General features: G+C 35.7%; 1 protein-coding gene across 1 annotated transcript in view; it reads right to left on the reverse strand.

Annotated features, from left to right (window-relative positions):
- Positions 1-27,495, reverse strand: part of LOC141495750 (histone-arginine methyltransferase CARM1-like) — a 272,410-nt gene that overhangs the window by 83,105 nt on the left and 161,810 nt on the right. The window contains exon 4 of the mRNA XM_074197436.1: positions 24,293-24,397. Coding sequence (XP_074053537.1) covers positions 24,293-24,397 — 105 coding nt within the window. The remainder of the gene's footprint in view (positions 1-24,292; positions 24,398-27,495) is intronic.

Below are 27,495 nucleotides of genomic sequence, written 5' to 3' on the forward strand. Positions count from 1 at the left end.
CGACATCCCCTTAACTTCTAATTCTTAATTACTACAAAAAAGGTTTACTATAAGTATTTCCATACAAGTAGGTCCTTTCCCAATCCCATTTTTGGATGTAAACTAAGCAATAGTATTGCTAGATCAAAGGGTATAAACAGTTTTATCACTCTTTGGCTCTTCAGAATAGTTATATCATATCAATTATTGTCCCAGTTTCCCTCCAACATTTATCATTTCTTTTTTGTCATAATAGTTAATCTTATGTTATGAGGTAGTACCTCAGAGTTGTTTTAATTTGCATTTCTTTAATCAATAGTAATTTAGAGCATTTTTTCACATGACTATAGAGAGCTTTGATTTACTCTTCTGAAAACTGCCTGTTCATATCATTTGACTAGTAATGATTAAGGACTCTACAGAGCTCTTGGTTTTCTAGGTTAGATTTATATTTACTTTAGTAGAAATTAAAACTGATAATTAAAAAAACTAAATCATTTAAAATTGATAATAAACTCATTATGTTAACAGAACATACAATAAAAAATGACCAAACTTTCCAGAAAAAAATTAGTGAGAACAGGCATTATTTTATATATTTTTTGCAGATCACTTTAATGTATGACTTAGCAGAAGAGAAATGGATTCTTATATTTGCTGTTGCATCCAGTCTATTGCAATATGTTATTTTGGTTGAAGTATAAGAAGTAAAAATGACCTCACTAAGATATGTAGTTGAAAAGAAGAGGGGTATTTAAAATTATTATGAACATAGTTTTGACCTCACAGACTCCCTGAAAAGGTTTAGGGAATACAGATAGAGATCCTTGGTTCACACTTTGAGAATCACTATGCTAAGACATTGCCCTGGTTCTTTTAATATTTTGTCTATTCCAGTGAAATATTTACATTGCCCATGATATCCTTCATTCTTATTATACAACTAGTACTCCTAGTTTTCTAAAACAAGAGTCCCTGGTAAGATTCCTTTTATTTTTTTTTATGTCACTTTTAATAACAAAGCCTTGATGACAATATGCTACAATCTTCTAAACTTGCACATCATTAATTTTGGGATCCTGTGAAATTTGTGTACTTAAAAGTGCATGACATTCCATGAATGAGGGAGAATATTGACATTGAAGAGATGAGTTTTGATGTTAGGAAGTTGCTTGCTTCACCAATTCTACAAATGGATTCCATACTATCCTTCTTATTCTATTCTGGATCTATTGAATCTGGAGACTCAATGAATCAGAATTTATTTAAAGTCAAAGCTCACAAGTGGCTGCCAATGTGTGATCTTTTTCTAGTGAGCAAAGATATTTAGTAAAATAGCATAGTAAGAAAAGTAGCAATTGAATACAACCCTCAAAAGCCTGGAGCACTTCCCCTCACAATCATCAGTAGGAAGAGTACACACCCAAAGGAATCACATGTGTAAATATGTGGCCTGGTGTCACATATGATGATAGCACTAATATAATGCTACAGGCCAGTCAATGTTTTCTGTTAAAATTGTTGCATTACTATTATGAGGTTTGCTGTTCACTAGAAATCTCATTTTTCCCCGTTGAGTTTTGCATTATCTTTGTTCTCTCTCCTCTCTCCCTCACAAACTGTTCTTTCTGCTGCCATTTGTTGAGTTTCAGCTAGAGTCCCCAGTTAAGGTATTAACATTTCTCCATAAAATGGAGCTCTGTCATCGGTATGTTTTTTAAATGTTTTTAAAATTTTTTTACATCACCAGTGTGTTTCTCCATAGAATCATTCCATATAACAAATAGTTTTTTAAAAGACAAAAAAACAAAGAAAAAGAAGAGGAAAAATGCAGTGTAACTGAGAAGTACATTTTTTTAAAAAATGAAATGTATGATAATTGTGAACCTCCTACTACTGAAAAGGGGTAGGTTTGAGAGTATCTTCTCATACCTTTTCTTTTGAGCTGCTTATTTGTTATAATTTTGCAACATTCACTTTTTTGTTTGAAAGTTGTTCTTTTCGGTTTTTTCATTTTTTTCTTTGTAGAGCAGTTTTGTTTTTTTCTTTTTTATTGATGTTTTACTTTTCCAAATAAATGTTATGAAAGTTTTTTTTTAACATTTATCATATGCCTATGTATATTTCTAAATTACAAAATTTCCTTCCACCCTCCCCTCAGTGGTGAACAATCAGGTTAATAATGTATTTACACATCTGTGTTAAGCATGTTTACAGGTTAGCCATATTTAGTATGAGGAATTACGACTAAGGGAAAGAAATACATAAGAGATTTTTTTAAAAAAGCGAAATGTAGTATTCCTCTGATTCTGAAAGATTGTGTTTTGTTTTGTTTTTTGCTCTGGTTGGGTAGCATTGTCCATAGCCAATCTAATAGGGTTGTCCTAATTCTCTGAAATGCTGAGAGCAGCTGCATCCATCAGGGTTGATTATCTCACAATGTGGTTGTTAATATGTATATTGTTCTCTTGGTTCCGCTCCCTTCACTTAGCATTCATTTACATTGTTGTAATTGTGTATATTGTTATCTTTGGTTTGTTTACTTTACTCTGTATCAGTTCAAGTAAGCTTTCCTTGCTTCTCTGTATTTATCACATTAATTATTTCTTCCAGTTTAGGAAAATTCTATTGCTGTCTACATTACAATTTTTTTAACCTTTCCCCAATCAATGTATCATCTCCATTTTTAAGCTTATTGTTCAGAGGCTAATATTCAGCAAGGCATGGTCTTGTCTACCTAATGGACTAAAGAGAAATTTCTCTTCTTAAGGGAAGAGAGAGGTTTGTTTAGATCCAAGAGTTGCATTCCTCAAGTCAAAGTACTTTTGGAGGACAGGCAAGTCAAATGAGTGTTTAGTCTGCTTTCTGAACTTACTTTTCCCTGGTAGCAGGACTGATGCTTGTCTTAAGCTTCCATATGACAGAGTTGGAAATTTCTTATAATTTCCATTTACACATAGTGGGGATCATATGTTCACAACATCCAATTTAGAGAATTCTGCCAAAAACTCAGTTTTTGAGTACTTTATATTACATCATGAGGGAAATAAATGAAGATGATCTGTAGTGTCAGGGAACAACTTGGGATCAGTGAAATAACTACTCAATTCTTCCAAAAGAATTTAGCTCATTTTCATCCTCCTATTCAATTTATAGTCCATCAGCAGTTCCAACCCAATAAATATATATACATATATATTTATTGATGAATTAACATAATAAGCTGTTAATCCCATAGCATATCACAATCTGGATATTATGCATTTTCATCCATTTAGCTTTAAGTACCTGAGAAAGGTCTTGCAGTTCTTCGATTTCATGCAATTTGCAAAATGTCATCTACAAAAGAAACACCAGGAAAACCTTGCCATCTATGGGTGGTTTTACATTTGGAATTTATGCATGAAACTCTCCATGACAGAAATGAACAACTATAATAAGCATGATTCATTATTTTGTGATGCTTCATTGATATTCAGAAAATCATAGGAAAAAAATTGCCTCTGGTTACTTATATTAGGGAATCACCTAGATTTTTGTAAGCAAGAGAGAAACCCATAAAAGGAGAGATGTGTTTTATCTTAAAAAGTCAACTATTTTGTTGTAATCAATAAGCATTCAATATAGTAGGATCTTACATACTCTGTATCAGAGGTTTCGAACATGTGTCCCTGAGTACACCCAAACGATATTAAAATGGAATAAGAAAATGCTTAACAAAATAAACAGAAATACAATAAAGCAAGGTAACATTATATTTTAAAACTAATATGAGACCTGTGGGGATCCTTACATAGTATTTCCCTGCTTCTATTTGAGTTTGACCCCACTGTTCTATACCACTCAATCAACTGTGTAACAGAATATATCAACTGTGGGTGAAAATTGTCTGTGAAAGTCTACCTGTTCCTTTCTCATTTCTATTTCCAGAATTAATGAGATGAGAATTTTCCTCTTTTAGAGATATCTTGAAAATTGATTCCAAAGGAAAGATACTGACTCTAATTATCACTATTGCTTAGAGGAATTTAACCTACACATATGAAAAAGTGGGTATGATCCTTAAGAAGATGGAAATTGGGAGCAAACATACTGAGAAAAATATCACACTGAAGGTGTCACAATTTAAAGGTCCTCATGAGGATGATTATAATATCTGACATTTATACAGTGCTTTTATTGCAAAGTATTTTATATCCACTGTCTAACTCTCCTCCTTCACATGAAAGAAGTTCATGGAAGATGTAGTAGAAGTATAGTTTCCATTTTACGAATGAAGAAATTAAGACCCAGAGATGTTTAAGAAATTTCCCCAAGGCTACAAGTTTAAGAAGAAGCAGAGCTCTGCTAGAGTGTTAACCTTCCTTTGGAACTAATAACATACAAAAAGACGATAAAGGAAGTTCCAGTAGATGCTGACAATCTTGTGTCTTCACTTTTAGTCAGTCCAGAATCAATGCAGAAAGAAAGAATCCTCTGAATTCCTTTCCAGTTCAGATGAACTAGATCTAACTTTACTTTCAATCCACATCCATTAGATGATTTGTAATTGTCAGGTTTTTTTTTTATGGTTTTTTGCAAGGCAAATGGGGTTAAGTGGCTTGCCCAAGGCCACACAGCTAGGTAATTATTAAGTGTCTGAGACTGGATTTGAACTCAGTTACTCCTGACTCCAGGGCCCATGCTCTATCCACTGCACCACCTAACCACCCCAATTATCAGTTTTCTTTAAGTCTAAAACTACAAATATTGAAGTCAGTGAAGTTGTGAATAGATGAGAAGAAATAATTATTTTGTAAACCTTTTCCCAGGCAAGCAAAAGAAAGCTTTTTGACTCTTTTTGCACATAAAAACAAGCCAACCACAGATAGGAACCATCCAGGGTCCTTACACCAGGATCATGCAGTGTTGACATAGATACAGTGCCATTAGTTTTGGAGAACATGCTGTGAGTAATGTGCCCACAGTACTCTGTTACATTAATTCTACAGCTGTTGCCTTATCCCTTACTGTTTCTCAGGGCTTTGGGTGATTAGCAGCATGGCCAAGTAAAAATGCCACCCAATCCCAGTAATTTGCTGTGAAGCTGGCCGTGCTCATAAAAATATCAACAAACAGCTCTCTCCCACCTACCCGGTGGAAATCATTATTCATGCAGCCATGGTCCATTGCAAGATCACACATGACTGCATCTTAGGGGGGGTAAAGCATGATACATGGGTTGTAATAAATAGCTTTGAGAAAAGATGGAACACCCATTGCCTTTCCTAAAATATCCCTTAGCACAAAATGTAATATTTTGTAAGCTAGTTTCCTAGCTATTTTTGAGTACCCCTCTACTTAAAGCACAGGATTTAGAACCAAAGGGGCCCTTAAACGATATTTAGTCTATCTTCCTCACTGTATAGAGGAGGAAATGGAGGTGCAGAGTGATGTAATGACTGCTCTAGGTCACACAGGTAGCTGTTATTTGAATCATGCCTTTTAGGTCACATTGAAGAAGTTCAGTTTAATCTTGGTATAATCACAAAAAAAGTGTTTGTCCAATTTATAGTGTATATGTTTATTTATCTAGAAAATGGAAATTATACGGAGATCTGAATTCAAATTCAGTTTTAAAGATTAATAGTTATGTGACCAAGCTTGAATTCTTTAACTAAACTTTATAAACCTGTTTCCTCATCTGTAAGATGGGTCTAATAATAATACTTGTATTCCGTGTCTCCTAAAGGACAGGAAAGGACTTTTTGAACCTTAAATTGTTACAGAGATGTGAGTAGTTATTATTATTATTATTATTTTACTAAGCACATGTAACAAATACTTGGAAATACTAAAATAAAATAGAATTGGAAGGAGTCCTGAGAGTCATTGAGTATGAGAAATCAAACAAAGCAAGTCTCAATGTGACAGCTCTGAGGGCTCAGTTGTATCCAGATTCCCCAGGGAGCAGGGGAACCAAACAATCCTTCATGACAAATGTGGGCTTTCATGAAAGCCCACAACTTCAAATGCAGATAGCCTGGATTTTTAGGTCTTGGAAAGGTAAGTGGCTATTAAAATAGCTAACACTGTCATGCTCTTACACTTAGCAGCAGAAGAGGGCTTGGGGCCATCACAGTGCCCCTAATCTCATTTCTTTATCCAAGGTTCAGATTTTATTGAGTCCATTTTTCATTTTGCCACTGGAAAGTTGTCAAAAGGCTGATCATGTTGGAGGGCTATGGGGGCACAGGATAGGGAAATTCATTCTGTGGGGGAAGATTATCCTCCAAAAAACAGAAGCCAAATGAGGTCCCGAGGGAGAGTCAGGTCTCTGAAGAGATGACCCAAAGTGGCATTCACATTTTAGCTGAGGAATCACTGAAAATAAATTTTGGTCCCTTTCCTAGGGATAGACTGTTAGTGATATCACCCGTGCACCATCAGGGAGTGCTTCCCACAGACTAGCTGTTTTTCCAGTTATAGCAGATGCTTAGTAAGCATCATAAAACTATGAACCCTAAAGCTGTGGTGTGTAATGGTCAGAGCAAATCTGATGAAGCTCCCTCTAGTTGGATCATAAAATTATACCCCCTCCTTTTAGATTTGTCTTTAAACACCCCTTCTCTAGATATGAAGGAACAGTGATGTGAATTCAAATTCATAGATCCAGAGAGCTAGCTCTAAAAGGAACCTCAAGTACTACCTAGTTCACCATCCCTCATTTTATAGATGTGGTTAGTGAGGTCCACTAAGGAACCAAGGTCATTCAAGTAATAAGGTTAGAGCAGGTTCTTGAACCCATGTCTTCTTACCCAAAATTCAGAACTTTTCACAGTACCAGCAAATCAGGAAGAGTTTACAAGAGGAGGAAAAAGCCTAGAAAAGCTTGGCAGGGGACTCTGGGTCAGACTCTGGGATTCTTTGCTTAAATAGAAGGCAGCTGAGGGGGGCAAAGCATGACAGTGGGGACAAAAAATTGCCTCGAACTGTTAAGTCTTGTCCTAAGCTATTTAGGCAGTATGGAAATGAAGTAACACCATGATCTAGACTGTGCTAAGTGCTAGGAATACAAAGTAAAAAAAAATGAAAACAGTGTCTGCTCTCAGGAAACTTATAATACCAGGGGAGAAAATGTATACTTATATTGTATTTATACATTTTGACATGAGTGATATGTATGAGGACATTTGAGGCCCAAGAGTTAAGTATGTTAAGAGAAGGAAGTCAAGAAGGGGGGGGGAGGGAAGCAGGAAAAGGGAAATAGAGGTGAGAGGATGGGGGATTGAAGAAGGAAAAGGGGAGGGGAGAAGGGAGATAGAAGAAAGTAGGGAGGGGAAGAAGGAGTTGGGAAGCATGGATTGGTTTGATTGGAATGAATGAATTGATAGGTTTTCAAAGGTTAGAGAAAAAACATGCATTGTAATTGTGTGTGTGTGTGTGTACCACAATTTCTTTGGATGTGAAAAACTAGAGTCTGAGTGCTGGAACCTAGAAATTTGTTTTAAACTCCTAGTAGACCATGGTTTTATCCAGGAACTGTGTGAATGTGGGCAGAATGAGTGGTCATTGGGGGAAGTAGAGATGGGTATGTCTTACAAGCAGTTCAAACTTTGAGACTGTGAAGACTTCTACCTGTAGGACCTATATCAAGGTTATTATAAAATCAAATGATTTAATGCATGTAAAGTGCTTCAAATAAATAAAAGCAATTAAAATTATTCTTAATAATAACAAAAGGTCATTGTGGTGGAATGGCTTAAGAGGTGATCTCAGACTCCATAATAACTATTTCATGATTGCCTCTGACATATATTGTTGGTGTTCAAGTATCAGCTATGACACCCTAGGCAAGTACTTTCAGCACCCCAAGTCAACTCTCTAAAATGACAGGTTGTTGAACAGTGGAAGATTTGAATTGGTAGAAGTCACTTTCTCACCAATAGTTTCTTATGGCAATGCAATTCCCCCCTCCTCCAATCCCTCAAAACAATACAAAAAATATCCTCCTAAAACCTGACATTTATAACAATCATACTAATAAAATAAAGTTATACAGAAACAAGTTATTGAGAGGCTGAGTAATATAAGGAACTAGATATGAATACTGACTGAGTCCTGAAATAGCTGTGTGGTCACTGCATGGTAGCTTACCCTTGTTGTACTTTCAAATTTCTCCTATAGAAATAAAAAGTCATGCTAGACCAGGATTTCTTAACCCAGGGTCCATGAAGTTGTTTTAAAATTATTTGACAACTATATTTTCATATAATTGGTTTTCTTTATAATTCTTTGTATTTTGTTTTATGCATTGAAACATGTTATTTTGATTAGTCCATAGACTTCACCCATGGCCCCAAAGGTCACCGATGGCCATACAAGATATAACAAATCTCTGGACTAAATCTAGATGATACTATTTTTACTATTATCCTTATTATTATCCTCAGACAAAGGAAATAAATGTGACTCAAATTCTTGGAAAAAAACATTCTGCACATCTCAAAAGTCAATAGGAGGAAAGGGGCCAGATTTCCCCTTTCTTGTAATTCTCTTCCAGATAGATTCTCCCAGTATGCTCTCAATTATCTTTGAATGCCTTTCCAGAATTGGTTCTTTTAATTGCCATTCAAATGGTCTTCAAGACTTTAGCATATTATTCTCTCCCCTGAACTCCCTCTAGTGTTGGTCCTATATTTAAATATTATTCTTGCTATCATATATCTTATATATGACCACTACTCCAGCTGCCCTGTTTCCCAAACTATACTGTTCTTTTCTTGACATCACTGCAAATCTTCTGACCCACCGAGGCATATTTGAGACTACTATGCCCACCACAATACCAAGGTCCAATATTTAGCTATAATTTTTACTTCCCACTTATTTCTGATGATGGCTGGCTATTCCCTCATTACCTTTCCCCTGAACTGTCAGTCTTTTTGAAAAGACTCCTAAATTCTTGACTGACTGAAAAACACTTAGCAACTGAACAAACACAATACTTGTGGACCTGCTGAGTCTTCAACATCTGTCGAATTCCTTACTTTTCCAGTTTATTTTTCTAAAAAAAAATTCTCTAACATTCTCAGGGACTTGAAGATTACTTTCTCTTTTAGGCCTTCACAACTGAGACCTAAATCTCTTGGGCTCTTTCACATAATTACTTTCCTCCCACTTTAATTACTGCAGGGAAGTTCTGCAGCTAGAGTTCCTCAGATAAAACTCAACATCTGTTTCAAGTGAAACATATTTTCAATCAGAGGTGCTATCTGTCAAATACTGCCAGGTTGAATATTCCAAGTTCCTGGTTCTTCATTTGGTGTGGGGCCAACAAGTTAAGATCAATGGTAGGGATAGGGAGAGAACAGGGAAAGGACAGGTAAAACTACATTTGAAGATTAAACATTCATCTAGCCAGTTTTCTCACTCATGAGCTTGTTTTTTTCTTCTGTAAAATGGGGATGATAATACTTAGACTATCTGCCTCATAAGTAAGGAAGGAACGATTGGAATGTGAGTTATCATTAATATTATTCTTTCAGCTCATCTTCCCATGAAAAATTACTCTATCATAGAATTCTAATGGCTTTCTGTAGTCATAAAGCTCATCTGGTATGGAAAACTCTGAGCTTCCTTTTTTTTTTTTTTTTTTTGGGCTAGGGTTAAGTGGCTTGCCCAAGGTCACACAGCTCGGTAATTATTAAGTGTCTGAGATCAGATTTGAACTCAGGCCCTCCTGACTCCAGGCCTGTGCTCTATCTACTGCCTCACCTAGCTGCTGCCCCTTCTGAACTTCTTGATAGCAGAGAGTAAAGAGTATTGAATCTGAAGGCAGGAGTTCTGGATCACAAAATCCCCATTCAGGCTAGAACTTAGCTTGCACATCCAAACTACAGGATAAAAAAGATCAGATTTAACTGTTCTTGCTAATTCCTTTCTAGATAGATTTTTTTTTCCTATACCCTCTCAACTGACTTGAATGCCTTCCAGAATTGACTGGGAAGAAATTCATGTGACCATATGAACTTGAACATGTCATTTCATCTCTAATAGTCTTGGTTTCCTCATAATTAAAAATGGAAATAGTATTTATATTGCTACATAATCTATAATTCTTCTTACACATTAAATTTTCATAGGTGACAGTTATTATCTACCCTCACAAGGGTTTGAATGTTTTTGTATATATTCTGTGTCTTATAGTCTGCACATATTCTTAGACTCCCCCCCACCAATGTATAGATCAGTTATGCTGATTTTTTCCTCTTTTTTCCTTAAAATTTTTATATAAGATGACTTTTTGATGATTGGGGGCTCAGAAGAGATACCAAGGGAAATGAAGATTTTTTTTTCCAGAGTCCCTTGCTAAAATAGAATCTTAAAATATTTATTTTTGAAATTTATTTTATTTTCAGTTCAGGGAACAAAACAAACATTTCCATAACAACACAATAAAAAAGATGATTGCACATGAAACTACAAATTTACCATTTACAACTTCTATTCCCCCCAAATATACATGTAAATTTTTTTTTTCTTTTTTCCCCCTCGTTCAATAGATGGCTACCATTAAACACAAATAAGCAGTGTGTGTGTGTGTGTGTGTACATACACACATCTCTGTGTGTGTATTTATATATATATATATATATATATATATATAGAGAGAGAGAGAGAGAGAGAGAGAGAGAGAGTATATATGTAAAATTATTCTAAGTAAAAAACACTTCTATTTAGCAGTTCTTTAGATGCATAGTGTCTCTTCATTTGTCCTTTATTTTAGATTTGTGTATTTATAAAAGCCAAAATGACTTGGTCACTCAGTGTCATTCTTAAAAACAATATTGATGTTACTATTTACAATATTCTCTTGGTTCTGCTCATTTCACTCTTCAACATTTTATGCAAGTCTTTCTAAGGCTTTCTAAGATCAATGAGCTCATTATTTCTTATAGCACAGTAGAAGTCTATCACAATATACCACAACTTGTTCAGCTACTTTCAATTTGATGGGGATCTCTGAAATTTCCAGATCTTTGACACCACAAAGAACTGCCATAAATATTCCATCCACATTCAAAATTATAATTACTATTTGTGAATTTCTCTCCTCTTGTTTTTATTCACTATTTTCTTTTTACCTCATCTCTGTTATCTTATCTTCCCCACCCCCACCCCTTTAAATTCCAATCCACCTACCCCTCTAAAAGTGCTTCTCTCCCACCTGTCCTTCATTTTTCTCACATCTCTCTATGTTTGGAAAGTTTCTGTACTCTTCCATATGTAAACACTGTTTCCTCTTCAATCCAGATGAGTAAGGTTCTAACATTATCAGCCCTCTAACCCCTCCTGATTCCTCTAATATGAATTCTTCCTTACACTCCTCATTTTTATAGCATAATTGCTACCTTTTACCTTTTCCTACCCAATTGTCAAACTACCAGATGTTTATGATTAAAAAAAACCCCAATCTGGATTCAATAATACAAGAAATTATGAAGGAAAAGTTCTATTTACTGAAGTTCTAGAACACAAGAGTAAAACAGAAATAGGGAAAAAATCTACTGTTCATCATATGAAAGAGAAACTTATAAGAATGTCATAGTCAAATTGCTAAGCTCCCAGATTAAAGAGAAAATATTGCAAGCAACAACAACAACAACAAAAAACATTTAAATGCTGTGGAAATACAGTCAGAATTTTACAAGGCCCAGTAACTTCTGCTATACATAGTTGTCCTTCATAATCAAAGAAGACCATGACATCAAGAGAATGATGACATGACACACATATTATGTTGATTAAAGTGAGAGGAATGTTGTGCAAAGACATCCTTCTCACCCTCTCTTCCATAACCAACTTAACCCAATGGGCTGCTGTCAGTCTGGCTATAATGGATGAACTTGGTCTTTTAGATGTAAGTCCTTCCCAAGATTTTACGCTAAAGTTGACCTGCCTCTAGATAATCTAATTGTCTGTATGGTAATTTTGGTAACAAGAACTTGAAAGCAGGGTAAAGCTATTATGTCCCTTGCTGATCTCTGTTACTCAGCTTGGCAATCATACTCCCCCTGGAACCCAAATACGGAGAATTTGAAGGAAGAGATAGGTCAGGTGTGGTACTTGTTTTTTAAAAGTTTTATTTTTTAATGGAAGTGATAAATAAAGTTCAGCTTTTGCTTAGGGATAATGCAAGAAAGGGAAGATGGTGCTAGATATGGATAGCTTTGATTGCCAGGTCAAAGAAATCAAACTATACATGAAGTGACATTAAAGATTTTTTTTTCCTAGTTAGACTTATGTATAAGAGCAATAATTCTGATAGGACTAGGAAAGACAGATTGGACTGAGAGGAGGCAGGAAGCTATTTTAGGGATTCAAGTGGGTAAATAAGGAATAATAATTCTTAGATAGTAACAGGATACATAGAAAGGAAGGTTCAGACTCAAGCTGCAGATGCAATGAAGGTAAGAATCAACAGGACTTAACTAATAATTGGACATGAGTGGTAAAGGAGAAGGAAGAGGCAAAGAGAACCTTGTTTTAATTCAACCACAAAAGTTTTGCCTTCTGGTGTACATCAATAATGTTTCAATTTTCTAGTTCACATTGATTCTAGAAGAGTTACTGGCAAGGGTGAGTACAGAGGATCATTTCTTTATTTCCCTTAGAAAACGAAATCTGTTATCTATGGGAATTGGAGTGTTATGAAAAACTACTTTACTTGGATAGAGCTCAGTAATATTACAATTTTGGATACAGGAATGATTATTCCCAACAGCTTAGGGGTATGAGGCAAAATAGAGAAATTTCAGCAAATTGCATTGGTAAATGGAAAAGAAATCATCACATTATCCACAATGTTTTCTTTATGTTGTAAATAACGTTTTCCATTGCTAAGCGAAATGGCCTTGAGGATTGCTCCTTGGGGAAGAACAAATTCCTTTGGGATTTTACACATGAATTTTGGTGGTGGGGAGAGGTGACCCCTAGGTTTTTAGTAAAAGGTCTATTCTCTAGCATTTACATTAAAAATGTGTTACTTTCAATTATAAAAATTTTAAATGACAAATATATCCTTATCTACTTCATAAAAAGGAAAATAGACCTACAAGCCAAGCATTATGGCAATCACAGTTTTGCTAACACCAAATGCAGGGAGTGATGGTTATGGTATGAGTGGAAAGAATAGGACAGAGGAAAGAGATGTTATAGAAGATCTGACAGACTTGGTCAGTTGATGAACTCCATGAGGTGAAAATAAATCATTTCAGATGACCATTGCAAAAAAAAAACAAAAACAAAAAACATCGCACCAGATGAAATACTTACATCAGTTTCTAATATTCTTATTTTGAGAGCTTAGCTTCAGTTTCACATTTTCTTATTAACTCTTTACATGCATCTTTTTTTGACCCTATCAAATTCTAACTTGTTGAACCTTGAGTCAGGAAGACTGGGGTTCAATTCTACCTGATATTAAAAATTTAACAGTTGTGTGAACCAGGACAAGTCATTTAATCTCTTGACCCTCCATTTCTTCCTTTATAAACAGAGGATAATAACAGCACTTAAGTCACATGATCATTGTGGGGATCAAATAAGATTAAAGTTTGTGCTACACAAACCCCAGAACATCATAGAAATGTTATTATCATTTATACTTAGTTGTGTGTGTTATATCCATATTAGATTAAAAGGTTCTGTTTTGAAGTAAAATTGTAAAATTAATTTATTCCAAAAATATCAATACACATTACATTTAAAATATAATCATCTCCTTATGTTTATACCAAAGACTGACTTGTTTTGTAATATTAAAGAAAAAATGGTTTGTATTCACCTTTCACTATAACTCGTCTTTTCAAATGCTGTATTTATGCATTTTTACTATCATTTTCTACTGATCACTTCCTTCACCCTCCCATGCTCAACAAATAATAGTCTAATAAAACACATCAATACATTGGCCATGTCTGAAGATGTATGCCTCATTCTGCACCTATGGTTTATCACCTACCTACCAAAAGATGTGAGATATGCTTCACTCTAGGTCGGTGAAATGATGATTGGCCATTCCATTGATGAGCAGAGATCTTAGGTCTTATACTGTTTCCTGTGCAAGCTATTGTGCAGTTTTTTGTTTTTTTTTTGCTTGGCATAGGTTTACACATCTTCCCACATTTCTCTATCATGGACACCCACTTTGTTTCTAATTCTTTACTCAAATGCTAAAAGATATCTGTGATCTCATCAATTTGGATACTTCTTCCAATGAAGAAGTTTGTAAGCCATCTATGTCTGCCCCTCCTGAGTAACTCTGTCCAAATTCTTCCAAAGGTTGGCTAGTTGATGATGCTTTATTTAGTGCTAGAATGTATGTGGAACATTTTGTTCTATCTTTAACCTTCTTTGGATAGATACTAGTTGGATATTGCTGGTCTAGGGGATACATATAGTTTAGTGACTTTTTCAGTAAAATTCCTCATTAGTTCCCGAATATCTGAACCAATTCATATCTCTACTAATAGTGCATCAGGGTAGCAACAAGCATTCTCCACCTTCTTGATTTTTTTCCTGTTGGTTTTCAAACTAATTATAGTTATATCTTTTACCCAGGAGGTCCTGCAACATTTACTGTCTTGGTACAATGATACCATTTGCAAAATGGAAGTACTAAATAAAAACTTTTGGGAAGCACATGTACACTTGTTATATACCTTGCCTGATTTTTATGATTAGAAGAGCAAACACATTTATCTCTCTTGCCATACTGTTATAAAAATTCTTCAGAATTTTAACATGGAAAACACCTTGTCAAAAGAAAGCATTTATTAGAGACAATTATATTCTGTTGAATCAAAAGACTTTTTTTAGACATTCCCCAATTGACAAATGGTCAAAGGATATGCAAAGGCAATTTACAGATGAGGAGATCAAAGGAATCCATAGTCATATGAAAAATTGCTCTAAATCATTACTTATTAGAGAAATGCAAATTAAAGCTTCTCTGAGGTACCACCACACACCTCACAGACTGGCCAATATGACCAGAAAGGATAATGATCATTGTTGGAAGGGTTGTGGGAAATCTGGGACACTATTACATTGGTGGTGGAGCTGTGAACTCATCCAACCTTTTTGGAGAGAAATTTGGAACTACACCTAAAGGGCAACAAAAATGTGCATACCCTTTGATCCAGCAATACCATTACTGGGTCTATACCCTGAAGAGATGATGAAAAAGGGTAAAAACATCACTTGTACAAAAATATTCATAGCAGCCCTGTTTGTGGCAGCAAAGAATTGGAAATCAAGTAAATGTCCTTCAACTGGGGAATGGCTTAGCAAACTGTGGTATATGTATGTCATGGAACAGTATTGTTCTATTAGAAACCAGGAGGGATGGGAATTCAGGGAAGCCTGGAGGGATTTGCATGAACTGATACTGAACCAGAAAAACACTGTACACCCTAACAGCAATATGGGGTGGATGATTAACCTTGATGGACTTGATCATTCCATCAGTGCAACAATCAGACATAATTTTGGGCTATCTGTGATGGAGAATACCATCTGTATCCAGAGAAAGAACTGTGGAGTTTGAACAAAGACCAAGGACTGTTCTTTAATTTAGGAAAGAACTGCTATCTTATTGTCTGATCTTGCTATCTCTTATACTTTATGTTTCTTCCTTAAGGATATGATTTCTCTCTCATCACATACAATTTGGATCAATGTATACCATGGAAACAAAGACTGACAAAATGCCTTCTGTGGGGCATGGGGGGGAGGGAAGTAAGATTGGGGAAAAATTATAATACTCAAAATAAATAAAATCTTTAAAATTTTTTTTTTAATATTCAACATGTAAAAAGAAAAATGGGGTCTTCAATTTTCTCCATTTTTTCAGTCAGTGTGAGATGGCAAAGATGTGATATATCATGGAATACCACTTCTGAAAATCTCCCTGCTGGGGCAGCTAGGTGGCACAGTAGATAGAGCACCGGCCCTGGAGTCAGGAGTACCTGAGTTCAAATCAGGCCTCAGACACTTAACAATTACCTAGCTGTGTGGCTTTGGGCAAGCCACTTAACCCCATTGCCTTGCCAAAAAAAAAAAAAAGAAAAGAAAAGAAAATTTCCTTGTTACTAATGCATCATGATGGCTGTAATTGCTCTCATAACTTTCTTTAGATGGAAAGCAGGCATTTTGTTAGATAATTTTTAATAGGCAGATTTAAAAATATATTAATAAGATCTGAAATTTTCTCCAGGCCTTTGTTTTTCCCCCCTTCCTTCAACCATCTTGAGAATCAGTTCCTAAGACCTTCATATTGTATTGTCTTCTGAACAGATTCCCCTCTATGTATATTTGGTCCAATAATATTGGGTTTTTTTGTCTTTGTTTTTTACTTTCATCTTTTTTTATGTGTCCATTAGTAACTATGATGTAAGAATCTGTGTTGTAGCTCTTCTTTTGCTGATATAGAAAAGATTGTTTTTTAAATATTTGCAGATGTTTATGTTTCTTTTGTCCCTCCAGTTTTGTCAATAAATATTATTGGTATGATTTTGCTCTGATGGATCTCTCGCCATGATTTCTTTAAGCTAATTTAACTTTCCACTGCTTCTCTGATTCAATTAGGACATACTGTTCATAAACTTCTGCTTGTCTTCTCTGTAAGATTTTAGATTTGAGTTTATATTCTACTCTGATATTTTTCTTTGCTATCATATGTCTATGCTGGAGAAGCAACTCAAATGTTTGTTGAATAAGGAGATTTTTCAGGTCATTTTATATAGAAATTGATATATATTAAACATCTTTATAAAATTATTTTAATTTATGCTCATGTAGTTTAGTGTTGAGATCATATTCTAAATGCCCAATAAGCTTTTTTTTGGCAAGGCAACGGGGTTAACTGACTTGCTCAAGGTCACATAGCTAGGTAATTATTAAGTGTCTGAGGCTGGATTTGAACTCAGATACTCCTGATTCCAAGGCCAGTGCTCTATCCACTGTGCCACCTAGCTGCCCCCAATAACTTTTTTAAAATAGCTGAGTTTCAAATTTAAAAATGCATGCCTTATCTTTTTTCTTTTTAACTCTTTATCAATTTTTGCTCTAGTAAGTTTATAGTCTGCTCAAATATAAACAACTGATTCCTTAATCAGCAAACACCTTCACTGAGGATGAACATGGATTCAAAATCAGCTACCACACTGATGGCAAGTTCTTCAACTTGAAAAGGCTACAAGCCTAAGTGGCAGAGTTGTTGGTGCATGATCTTCTGTTTGCAGATAATCGTGCACTCAATGGAACCTCAGAAGGTGAGATGCAACAAAGTTTGGATGATTCTCTGTTGCTTGAGCTAAATTTTGGTCTAACAATTATTACCAAGAAAACACAGGTGCTCCATTAGTGAGAACCCCACCTTCCATATATGGAACCATTGATTACAGCAAATAGAGAAGTTTTGAGTATTGTGGACAAATTCACTTACCTTGGCAGTGTCCTTTTTAAGGAGGTACACATTGACAATGAAATTGACACATGTACTGCCAGAGTAAGCTCAGTTTTTGGGAGACTCCAAAAGAAAGTGTAGGAGAGAAGAGATATTAGCCTGATTACCAAACTGAAGGTCTACAGAGTCAGTATGCTGAGCTCATTGCTCACTGCCTGTGAAACCTGAACAGTCCATCAACACCATGTCAGGAAACTGAACGGCTTCCATTTAAATTGTCTTAGGAGGATTCTGAAGGTCATCTGGCAGGAGAAGATACACTGAAGTCCTTTTTTTGAACTAAACCACCTAGCATTCCAACATCACTACAGAGAGTGCAACCATGATGGGCTGGGCAAGTTGTTAGAATGCTAGACGTACAATTGCCAAAAAACTATTTTATGGAGAACTCACAAAAGGCAAGTACTAGTACAGGGATTAGAAGAAGCGATACCAAGACACCAAGAAGGTCTCATTGAAGAACTTTAGAAATGATTATACAACATGGGAGACACTGACACAGGACCACCCAACATGGCATGCCCTCATCAATGAGGGTGTTGCACTCTATGAGGAAGGCAGAATTGAAACAGCTAAAAGGAAATGTTACATACATAAGTTCAGAGTACCCAACCTTGGTGTTCACATGGACTATTTGTACCTGAACTGTGGTAGAGTCTTCCAAGATCAAATTGGTCTGATTAGCCTCAGTCAGACACACTATACTTTGTCTCAAACATAGTTATGTCATTTTGGTCTTCTTCGATAATGAAAGACAAGAACCAACTGAGATCTAGGTCCAAGACTGGGGTCCCAATCTAAGGAGCAGGGACTCTCCTCACAGTCCAGGACAGAGGGGAGTGCTTATGGTCATCCACTGATCAGAGCACAGGCCAGGAGAGCAGTCAAAGCTTTCCATAAGACCTTGAAGAATTTGATATCCCTGGAAGCATGATCCTGAAAACAGCTGCTAAAACCCTCAAAAGCTTGGAACAGTGCCACCCTGGAAGCAAAGCCCTACCTTAACAAAGAGTTAAAAATCAAGTCATATGCTGGAGAAATGAACACAGAAGAAAAAAAATCTTACCATAGACAATTACATTGTTCCTATGGAGGATCAAATTACACACTCAGAAGATAACAAGGTCAAAGCTTCTCTGTATCCAAATCCTCCAAGAAAATTACTACTGGTCTCAGGCTATAGAGGAGCTTAATTCTGAAAATCAAATAAAGGAGGTAGAGGAAAAAATTGGTAATAGAAATGAGAATTATGTGAGAAAATCATGAAAACCAAGTCAGTAGCTTGGTGAAGGAATTACAAAAAAAATCCTGAAGAAAATAACATCTTAAAAACCAGTTTGGCTCAAATGGAAAAAGCAGTCCATAATGCCAATGAGGAAAAGAATGCCTTAAAAAATAGAATTGGCCAGCTGGAAAAGGAGATACAAAAGCTTTCTGAAGAAAAAAATTTCTTCAAATGTAGACTGGAGCAAAGGGAAACAGATTAATTTGTGAGATATTAAGAAACAACAAAACAAAACCAAAAGAATGAAAAACCAGTAGAAAATCTGGAATTTCTCATTGGAAAACAACTGACTAGGAAAACAGACCCAGGAGAGGTAATTTAAAAATTATTGAGCTATTTCAAAGTCATGATGAAAAGAAAAGATCCCAGACTTAATTTTTCAAGAAATTCTTCAGGAAACATGCCTTGATATCCAAGGAACAGAGAATAAAATAGAAATTGAAAGAATCTACTGATCATGTCCTGAAAGAGATCCCAAAGGAAAACTGCCAGGAATATTAAAGTCAAATTTTAGAACTCCCAAGTCAAGGAGAAAACATTACAAGCATCCATAAAGAAACAATTCAAATAATGTGGACTATAGTAAAGATAACCAAATATTTAGCAGTTTCTACATTAAGGGCCCACAGGGCTTGGAATATGATATTCCAGAAGGCAAAAGAGTTTGAATTGTAACCAAGAATCAACCACCCAGCCAATCTAAACATAGGGAAAAATTGTCTTGATAGCCAAGAAGCAGAGGTTTAAATAGAAATTGAAAGATATTCAATGAAAAAAGGGACCAGAGTAGATGAACAGAAAATTTGATCTTCATGTACAGGACTCAGGTGAAGGACAGAGAGAGTGGACAGTAAGGGCAAATTATTGAACTACTTGTATTCCTGAATGAGAAGATCACTCATTTGAACTTTCTCATTTATTAGGGCAGTTAGAAGGTAGACAAGGCACAGAAGGGAGTTAAATTTGAAGGTATGACATGTTAAAAAGATGAAGTTAATGGTCAAGAAAGGAATGTACTGGGCTTTAGGAAAAGGAGAGGTAGAATAGGTTAAGTTATTTCACATAAGAGGCAAGAAAAAGCTTTTGCAATGGAATGGAAGACAGGGAAAGTGAGGGGGGAATGGGTGAGTTTTTACTGTCATTGGAAGTGGCTCAAAGAGGAAATAACATACACATTCAACTGAGTATAGAAATCTTTCTTACCCTAGAGGAAACTAGATAAGGAAAAGAATGGGAGAAAGGGGGCAGGGGGAGAGGGGTCTGGGTAATAGAGATCATGGGAGAAGGTAGTCAGATACAAAACACTTTTGAAGAAGAGAAGAACCAGGAGAACATTGTACTCAATAACAGCAATATTGTATGGTGATTGACAGTGAATAACAACTATTCTCAGCAATACATGGATTCAAGGCAATTCCAAAGGACTCATCATGAAAAATGCTATTCATTTCCAAAGAAAGAACTGGAGTTTGACAGTGTATCAAAGCATACTATTTTTTCACTAGCTTTATTTTTTGTGTCTTTTTTCTTTGTGTCTTCTTTAACAACATTATTAATATGGAAATTTTTTTATTGCACCTATATAACCTGTAACAAATAGCTTACTCTCTCAGGGATAGGGGAGAGGTTTGGGTAAGGAGAAAATTTAGAAACTCAACTTTTTTAAAAAAGTGTATATTAGAAATATTTGTTACATGTATTTAGAAAAATAAAATATTTAAAAATCTGTTATGCAAACACAAATCTGTATAATCTCCAATTTTTTTGTTTTTCTGATTACTTATTTCTGACCTGTATTTTCCAGGAATTTTTGTTGTTCTCACCTATGGCTGACTTCACACTGAAATCCCTGACTTCTTATTTAATTTAGAGGATCTTTTTAATTTTTTGTGAATTTTTTCCTCCCTCTTCCTTTGCAACAGACGTTGGGACACTGTCTTCAGTTATGTTCATGATTGTCTTTGTTGCAAATATGTATTATTATTATTATTATTATTATTATTATTATTATTATTATACCTAACATGAACAAATAGTATGATATGACTCACTATTCCATAAAATGTTTCTTATTTAGACACATCAGAAAATCACATCTGATTCTTTTATTTTCCTTCCCAAAGAAAACCAGTCTGTTTTCCAGTGTGTGAGACTTTCTTTTTTTATTTATAATGAGAATGTTAAGTTATAAGACTTAGTTTCTTTACCAATATGTTCATTTGCTCTCTAGAAGAATATCTCACATTTAGAATAGCACTTGAGGTAAGAATAGGTAAGGCAGTGGATAGAACACCAGCTCTGGAGTCAGGAGGATCGAGTTCAAATCCAGAATCAGACACTTAAGACTTACTAGTGTATGACCTTGGGAAAGTCACTTCATTCCATTGTCCAATAAAAGCAAAACAAAAATATGGGTGCAGGTCATGGAACACTGTAGTTCATGAAAAATAAAATGTCATTCACATAGATGGACTATAAACTGCATCTGCTTCCTTGATGAAGCAGTAAAAAAAGATTTAGAGTAGGAGATCATTTTGTATTCTTTGCTGTTTAGTCATGGTCAAAGAAGTTTTCAACACATAATGAGACTCTACTCTTAACATAGCTAACTGGTCTTCAGAAAAACAAATTTTTAGAATTGGAACCATACTTTTCAACTTGGTAGAACTGGAGTCACTGTGGACCCAGGGTCACTTCTGCAGTATACTTAGAATGGAATTTTAAGCAGTCCTATTTTTAAAAAATTTTTTATTAAACACATATTTTAAAATATTAAGAGAATCATAAAGGGTTTGGAAAATTTCAGGGGGACTCATGAACCTGGATGCAGAAAAGTGTCAGTTTATTTTTATTAACCTATAACTGTAATTTAGCATTTCCTTTAATAGTAATTTAAAAAAAAATTCTCAAAACAGTATCCTCATAAAGAGTTCATAGACTTCACCAGATTACAAAATGGATCTATGACAAAAATAAGGGCTGAGAAACTTTGATATATTCTATTTTCCTTGATCACATTTACTTACCCAAAGTAAAATAGCCAAATAGAAAAACCAAGATTTGAACCCAAGGCTCCCTGATTCTAAACCTAGGAGTTCACTGGCTATATCAATCTGACTTCAAAGTCTAAAAAACATTAGGTAGGACATATTGCATTCCCAGAATAGTCCTGCAATATGGGAATCATCAAGGTATTTAGTGGCATGTTATTAATAGTCAAAGTCATGCCAAGTAGGTTGAAAAAAAAAAAGAAAGTAAGCTACTATTCTCTTCAATAGAGTTCACAGCCAATTCTAAATAGATGTGTGCCATGGCACTTAATCCAAACAGTTAACAATTTGGGGCAGCCTTTATCAGTGAACAGATGACTGGTTCTAGCAGCCCTACTTAAACTGCTATCAGCAGTGTCTAGAAGGATAATTTTATGGTAGGATTAAAAAAAGATGCCCTGGCCTTGTAGCAAAAACACCATGATTCTCTGCCAAAGACAAATCACAAATCATGGAGTGAAGCAAGGTTCCCCAAATCTGAATATTGCTTGATAATTTGAGCAGGTATATGTTGTGTGTTATATGTTATATGTGATATGTGTATGTGTGTGTGAAGCTGTTAAGTCCCTAAATTCCCTTCTGCTAAACCAGTATCACACTAGGAAGCACTAAGTAGTTGCTGCACTAGGGATTTTCTCCTTTGCTAAAATGCTGATTTTTAAAATACATTTTCAGCTGGTGCCCACTGTCACAGGTTCTTGCTTCTAGAAACCAGTGCCCTGACAAACATGTCAAAACATTTCAGAATTAAAACTCTACAGCCCAGCACCTTTAGGTTGATGGACCTTCCCCAGTTGCACACTTTGCAAGAAGCTAAAAATAGGCAGACTGCAATTAAGGCAATCTCTGAGGAGAAGAGGTTGGTGGATAACCAACAGGGTCAGTCCCCTGGATGCAGGCCAGACACAATTTTCAGCCAGCAATTTTCTGGCAAAGCCAAATTTTTCATTAAAATTGCTGGGATAAGACAGAATGAGAAATCAAGCTTTCTAAGGTTAAAAATAGCTTTGAACAAACTGTGGATATCTAAGAAAACAGTCCAAATTCCTGCTCATGTTTAAATTTAATACTAGTATCTTCACCGGCTCTTAGGTCTTGAGGGACTTAGGAGTAATGGTAGAGAGAAAGATTTATGAAGGATTTCTACACAGCCATTTTCTTCTTAATTAAAAAAAATTCCTTTGGGAAGTCTCTTGTTGGAAAGAGTGGAAAAAGACAACTTCCTAAAGACATCTCAGAATAATTTTAGTCTGATTTCCAATAAAAATTTAAGCAAAAGAAAAAAATCATTGAAGCCTCTGCACATCTCTTTTGTCCCATCAGAGAATAAGTATCTAGTATGGAAGACAGTTTTCACAAGTATCACTGAGCAGAAAAGGGACCTTGGGGCTCTATTCAGAGATTCAGGAAATTATAGATCTAGAACTATGAGGCACCTTTGAGACTGCTGAGTCCAGTTCTTTCATTTAATACAGAAAATAAGGCAAAGAGAGATTAAGTAACTTGTCTCTGGTCACCTAGGGGCAGAGCCAGGATTCCAATCCAACTTGTCTGACTTAAAACTCATTCCTCCATCATATGGTGACTTATTCTAATGCACACATTTTACTACTGAAGAAAATGTAGCTCATGAATGGGAAGTGATTTACTCAAAGTTATGCAGTATTGCAAGGAAGAGAACTTGGACTAAGAACCCAAGCCTCTTGGCTCCTGGTCCTATACTCTTTGGGTTGTGCCATCTTGCCTCCCATCAGAGTTGTCCTGTACTGTTGAACTATGCACTGATTAATAAGGAAGAATCATGGAACACTAATGCCAAAAATGCTAAAATCTATTTAAGGTAATACTTTTACCAGTTCCATAAGGGAAACAGACATATAGAAGCAACTAAAGGTGAAGCATTCCCTGCAGGGCTACTCTGTATGTGATCCTTAAAGTTGTTTGATTCACTTTCCTTACTTATTACATGAGCAGGAGAAGGAAATGGCAAATCAACTCTGGTATTGTCACCAAAAAAAAAAAAAAAAGAAAAGCCCAAATGAGGTCAAAAACAGTCAAATATGACTGAAATGACTGAACACCAACAAATCATTCAATAGAAGGCAAAATCAGGAATCACTAAAACTCAATTGCATCTAATCCAGCCCACCAAGCTTTTATAAAGCAACTACTGGCTACATAGCAATATACTAGGCAGCAGGAAATGAAAACCAGATGAAAAACATTCCCTACTCTTATGTAGCTTATATACTAGTGGGGAAATATAATATATAAACACATATGCCCTCCCCCCCCCCACTTTCAGTCTTGGCCTGCTTGTCAAGGTCATTGTCAGTTCCCAGAGATTTAGGCTTGGCTAATAATATTGCTATGTCAAAGATTGTATATATATATATATATATATATATATATATATATATATATATATATATATATATGTAATTAACAACAAACTAGAGGACTTACCTTGTCTTTAAAATCTGTATGGTTCTGAAGAATGGCTCTGTGGTAGGTAGCTGTCCTCACAAAATCCTGTAGCATATTCTGCTGTTGGGATATACATCCATAAAACTAAAAAGAAAGGATAAGTTGCAGAATTACACAACAGGAAGGAATCTTAAAGAGCACTGAAACCAATCTTAACATTTTACAGATGTGTAAATGAGGTCCAGATGGAGATAGATGTGTTGCATTAAGGGTCATTTACCTATACCAGAAACAGAATTTGAAATTGGTTTCCTCCAAGACTGGTGGGCAACATGCACAGATTTTGTGTTTGTGTGTGTGTGTGTGTGTGTGTATGTGTGTGTGTATGTATGTATTTCTAACTCATAAAGTACACACATGCTCTGTTGATTCAGTGCAACTCAATTTCACAATGTAATTTCTAAATACCTTTTATGTGTGAGACTCAAAATGTTCAGAAGATTAATGGGGAATCTCCAATAAAAGCAAACAGGATCATAAATCAGGTAGAGGGTGGGAGTCAGAAAATATCAGAGGAAGAAGATAAGGAGCATAGGACTTGTTATAAAGGCTGACCCCAGGTGACATTCGCCTTGCCCTTATCTCTATAGCAATACCACACAAGATTAGTGTACCATGACATTCCGGTGAATCCCTGACATCTTAAATATTCTCCCTTTCCATTGTGAGCTTTTGCTTGAAAGGACGGAAAACAGGGGATGGTCAAGAGATTCTAGCTCTAGAACTTAATTTACAGATGAGGAAACTGAGACCAGGGAGATTAAATGGCTTGCTCAGAGACACAGGTGGTGTCAGAAGTGGGATTTGAACACATAAACTCCCGCTGTTCAATCTTGACTTACCTCTCAGGCTCCATATTCAATGCTAAAATAAAATATGTACTTCTTTAAACTATTACACTTAGTTGGAAATGCTTTTATTATACTAAAAACCTTGAATCATTCCCAGACTTCAAAAACCCAATTCAGTATTAATACACTTAGGATAGTCTCTCTTCAAGTATGTGCACCTGACATGGGTTTTCTTTTTTTTTTCTTTTTTCTTTTTCTTTTTTGCAAGGCAAATGTGGTTAAGTGGCTTGCCCAAGGCCACATGGCTAGGTCATTATTAAGTGTCTGAGACCAGATTTGAACCCAGGTACTCCTGACTCCAGGGCTGGTACTTTATCCACTGCAACCACCTAGCTGCCCCTGACATGGGTTTTCTATGAATTCTGAAAAGTAATGATTCTTTCTCAGAGAGATAAGACCCTCATACACATAATGATCAATTGGATATATATCAAGTTATCTCCAAATTATCAAATTGAATGTATCTCTGGATATGTAGTAGTAAACCCAAGAAATTATAAATTCATTATTACCAAAAGCCATATGGAAGGCATAGATGCATATATGTGTGTGTCTGTGGGTCTGTGTGCATGTCATAGAAATCACAGAAACTCGAACTGGAGGGAAACTTAGAGATCATGTTCAGCTCAACCAGCCCTTAGTAAGTGTTTATCATGTACCAGGTACAATGTTTGGGATATTAAGCCAAAAGTGAAATAATTCTTTCCCCTACACTCTACTTACTGAAACACAAACTCAGAGAAAAACAGATAAACTAAATACAAAGTAATTTCAGTAGAGACTACACTATTTCTCCTGTGTGAGAGGCATCAATTCAGGTGAGTCTAAAAGGGAACCAGGAGTTTCAAAACATAGAGGTGAGGAAGGAGATCAGTTCATACATAGGGGAACAGCCTATTCAAAAGCACAGAAGCAGGAGAATGAATATCAAAAGGGAATAACAATTAGATCTATTTGGTTAAAGTTTCTGACTTGAGGATTAAAAGAACGGAGGCTCTTGATAGAAACAAAGAAATAAGAACACACTGTTATAGGATTGAAAAGATAACTCAGGTTTCCCTACTCATGTGTCTCTGCTAGATTTCTCTAAGTTCAGTGCCACACATCCCTCAAGGAGTTTTGCGCACTGGTGAGAGAATGTGACTTAGGTTAATGGATGGATTGAACTGTTTTAATGATTACTGATTTGTTTTCTATTGAGTAATTTATTGTCGTTCAGTCATTTCAATTGTGTCCGACTCTGTTATACATTTTGAGTTTTCTTGGCAAAGATGTTAGAACAGTTTGCCATTTTTTTTTCTTCAGCTCTTTTTACAGATAAGGAAACCAAAGCAAGTAGGATTAAATGACTTGCTAAGGATCACCCTGCTAATAAATAACTGAGTCCAGATTGGAACTTGAGAAAAAGAGTCTTCCTAACCCCAGGTCAGGTACTCTAGCTACCTTCTCTAGAGTCAAGGTTATGATTTTTCTTGTTTTTGTCTCCTTGTCAAGTAAATGTTTTTTCTTTAAGAGTTAATATTGTGACTGATTTTGTATTTTAAAAAAGCACATCAGTGAAGGCTCAGGAAGTCTGGGAGGAGAAATATATGTTACTATTAGGATCCCAAGAATGAGCAATAACTTCCCCTCCTGAGAGGCCACAACAACATCCATCAGAACTGGGAGTGAGGTAAGTGGGTCAGTGTTAGTCTAGGGAGAGAGGTCAGTCTAGGTGAGAGTATATACAGATGGGGAAACTAAGGCCTAAAGAGAAATGACATGGTCAAAGTTACATAATAGATGAGTCCCTGAGATGGATTATCTTCTAACCATAGACCAGATGCAGGGCTTTGGCCCACCAAAAGTAAGAAATAACATCTTATACATTCATCAGAAATTACTGAAATAGTGACCAGCACTTTTCAGAGAGAGCATTAGAAAATGTGGTCATAGCTACTCAGTGAATGAAAGTAAATTGTGGCACAAGTAGAGATCTTGGTCAGCTTCTGGACAAATAGGGAGTAGTTTTCTGAGGAAGAGATGCCCAATTCTATTATTGAAAGATAAGAAGGACTGTAGGTTTGGAATTAGGTCACTATCACCCACTTTACAAATAGGGTTGCAGGTGCTTTTTTTGGCCCAGAATAATAGATTTCTTCAAAAACAGCTGAAGAGTCAGAAGTAGGTGAGCATATGTGCATGCAGAGGCACTGTGAAGAGAGAGAGAGAAAGATGTTGAGCCAGGAGAGAAGGAATTCCAGATCAGTGTTGACATTTTATTTTGGCTTAAAGAACATAATTGTGGGTCAGAAATGATCATTACAACTATTCATAAATTTGGTAATTTAA

Source organism: Macrotis lagotis, chromosome 8 (genome assembly GCF_037893015.1).
Source record: "Macrotis lagotis isolate mMagLag1 chromosome 8, bilby.v1.9.chrom.fasta, whole genome shotgun sequence".
Classification (NCBI taxonomy): Eukaryota; Metazoa; Chordata; class Mammalia; order Peramelemorphia; family Peramelidae; genus Macrotis; species Macrotis lagotis.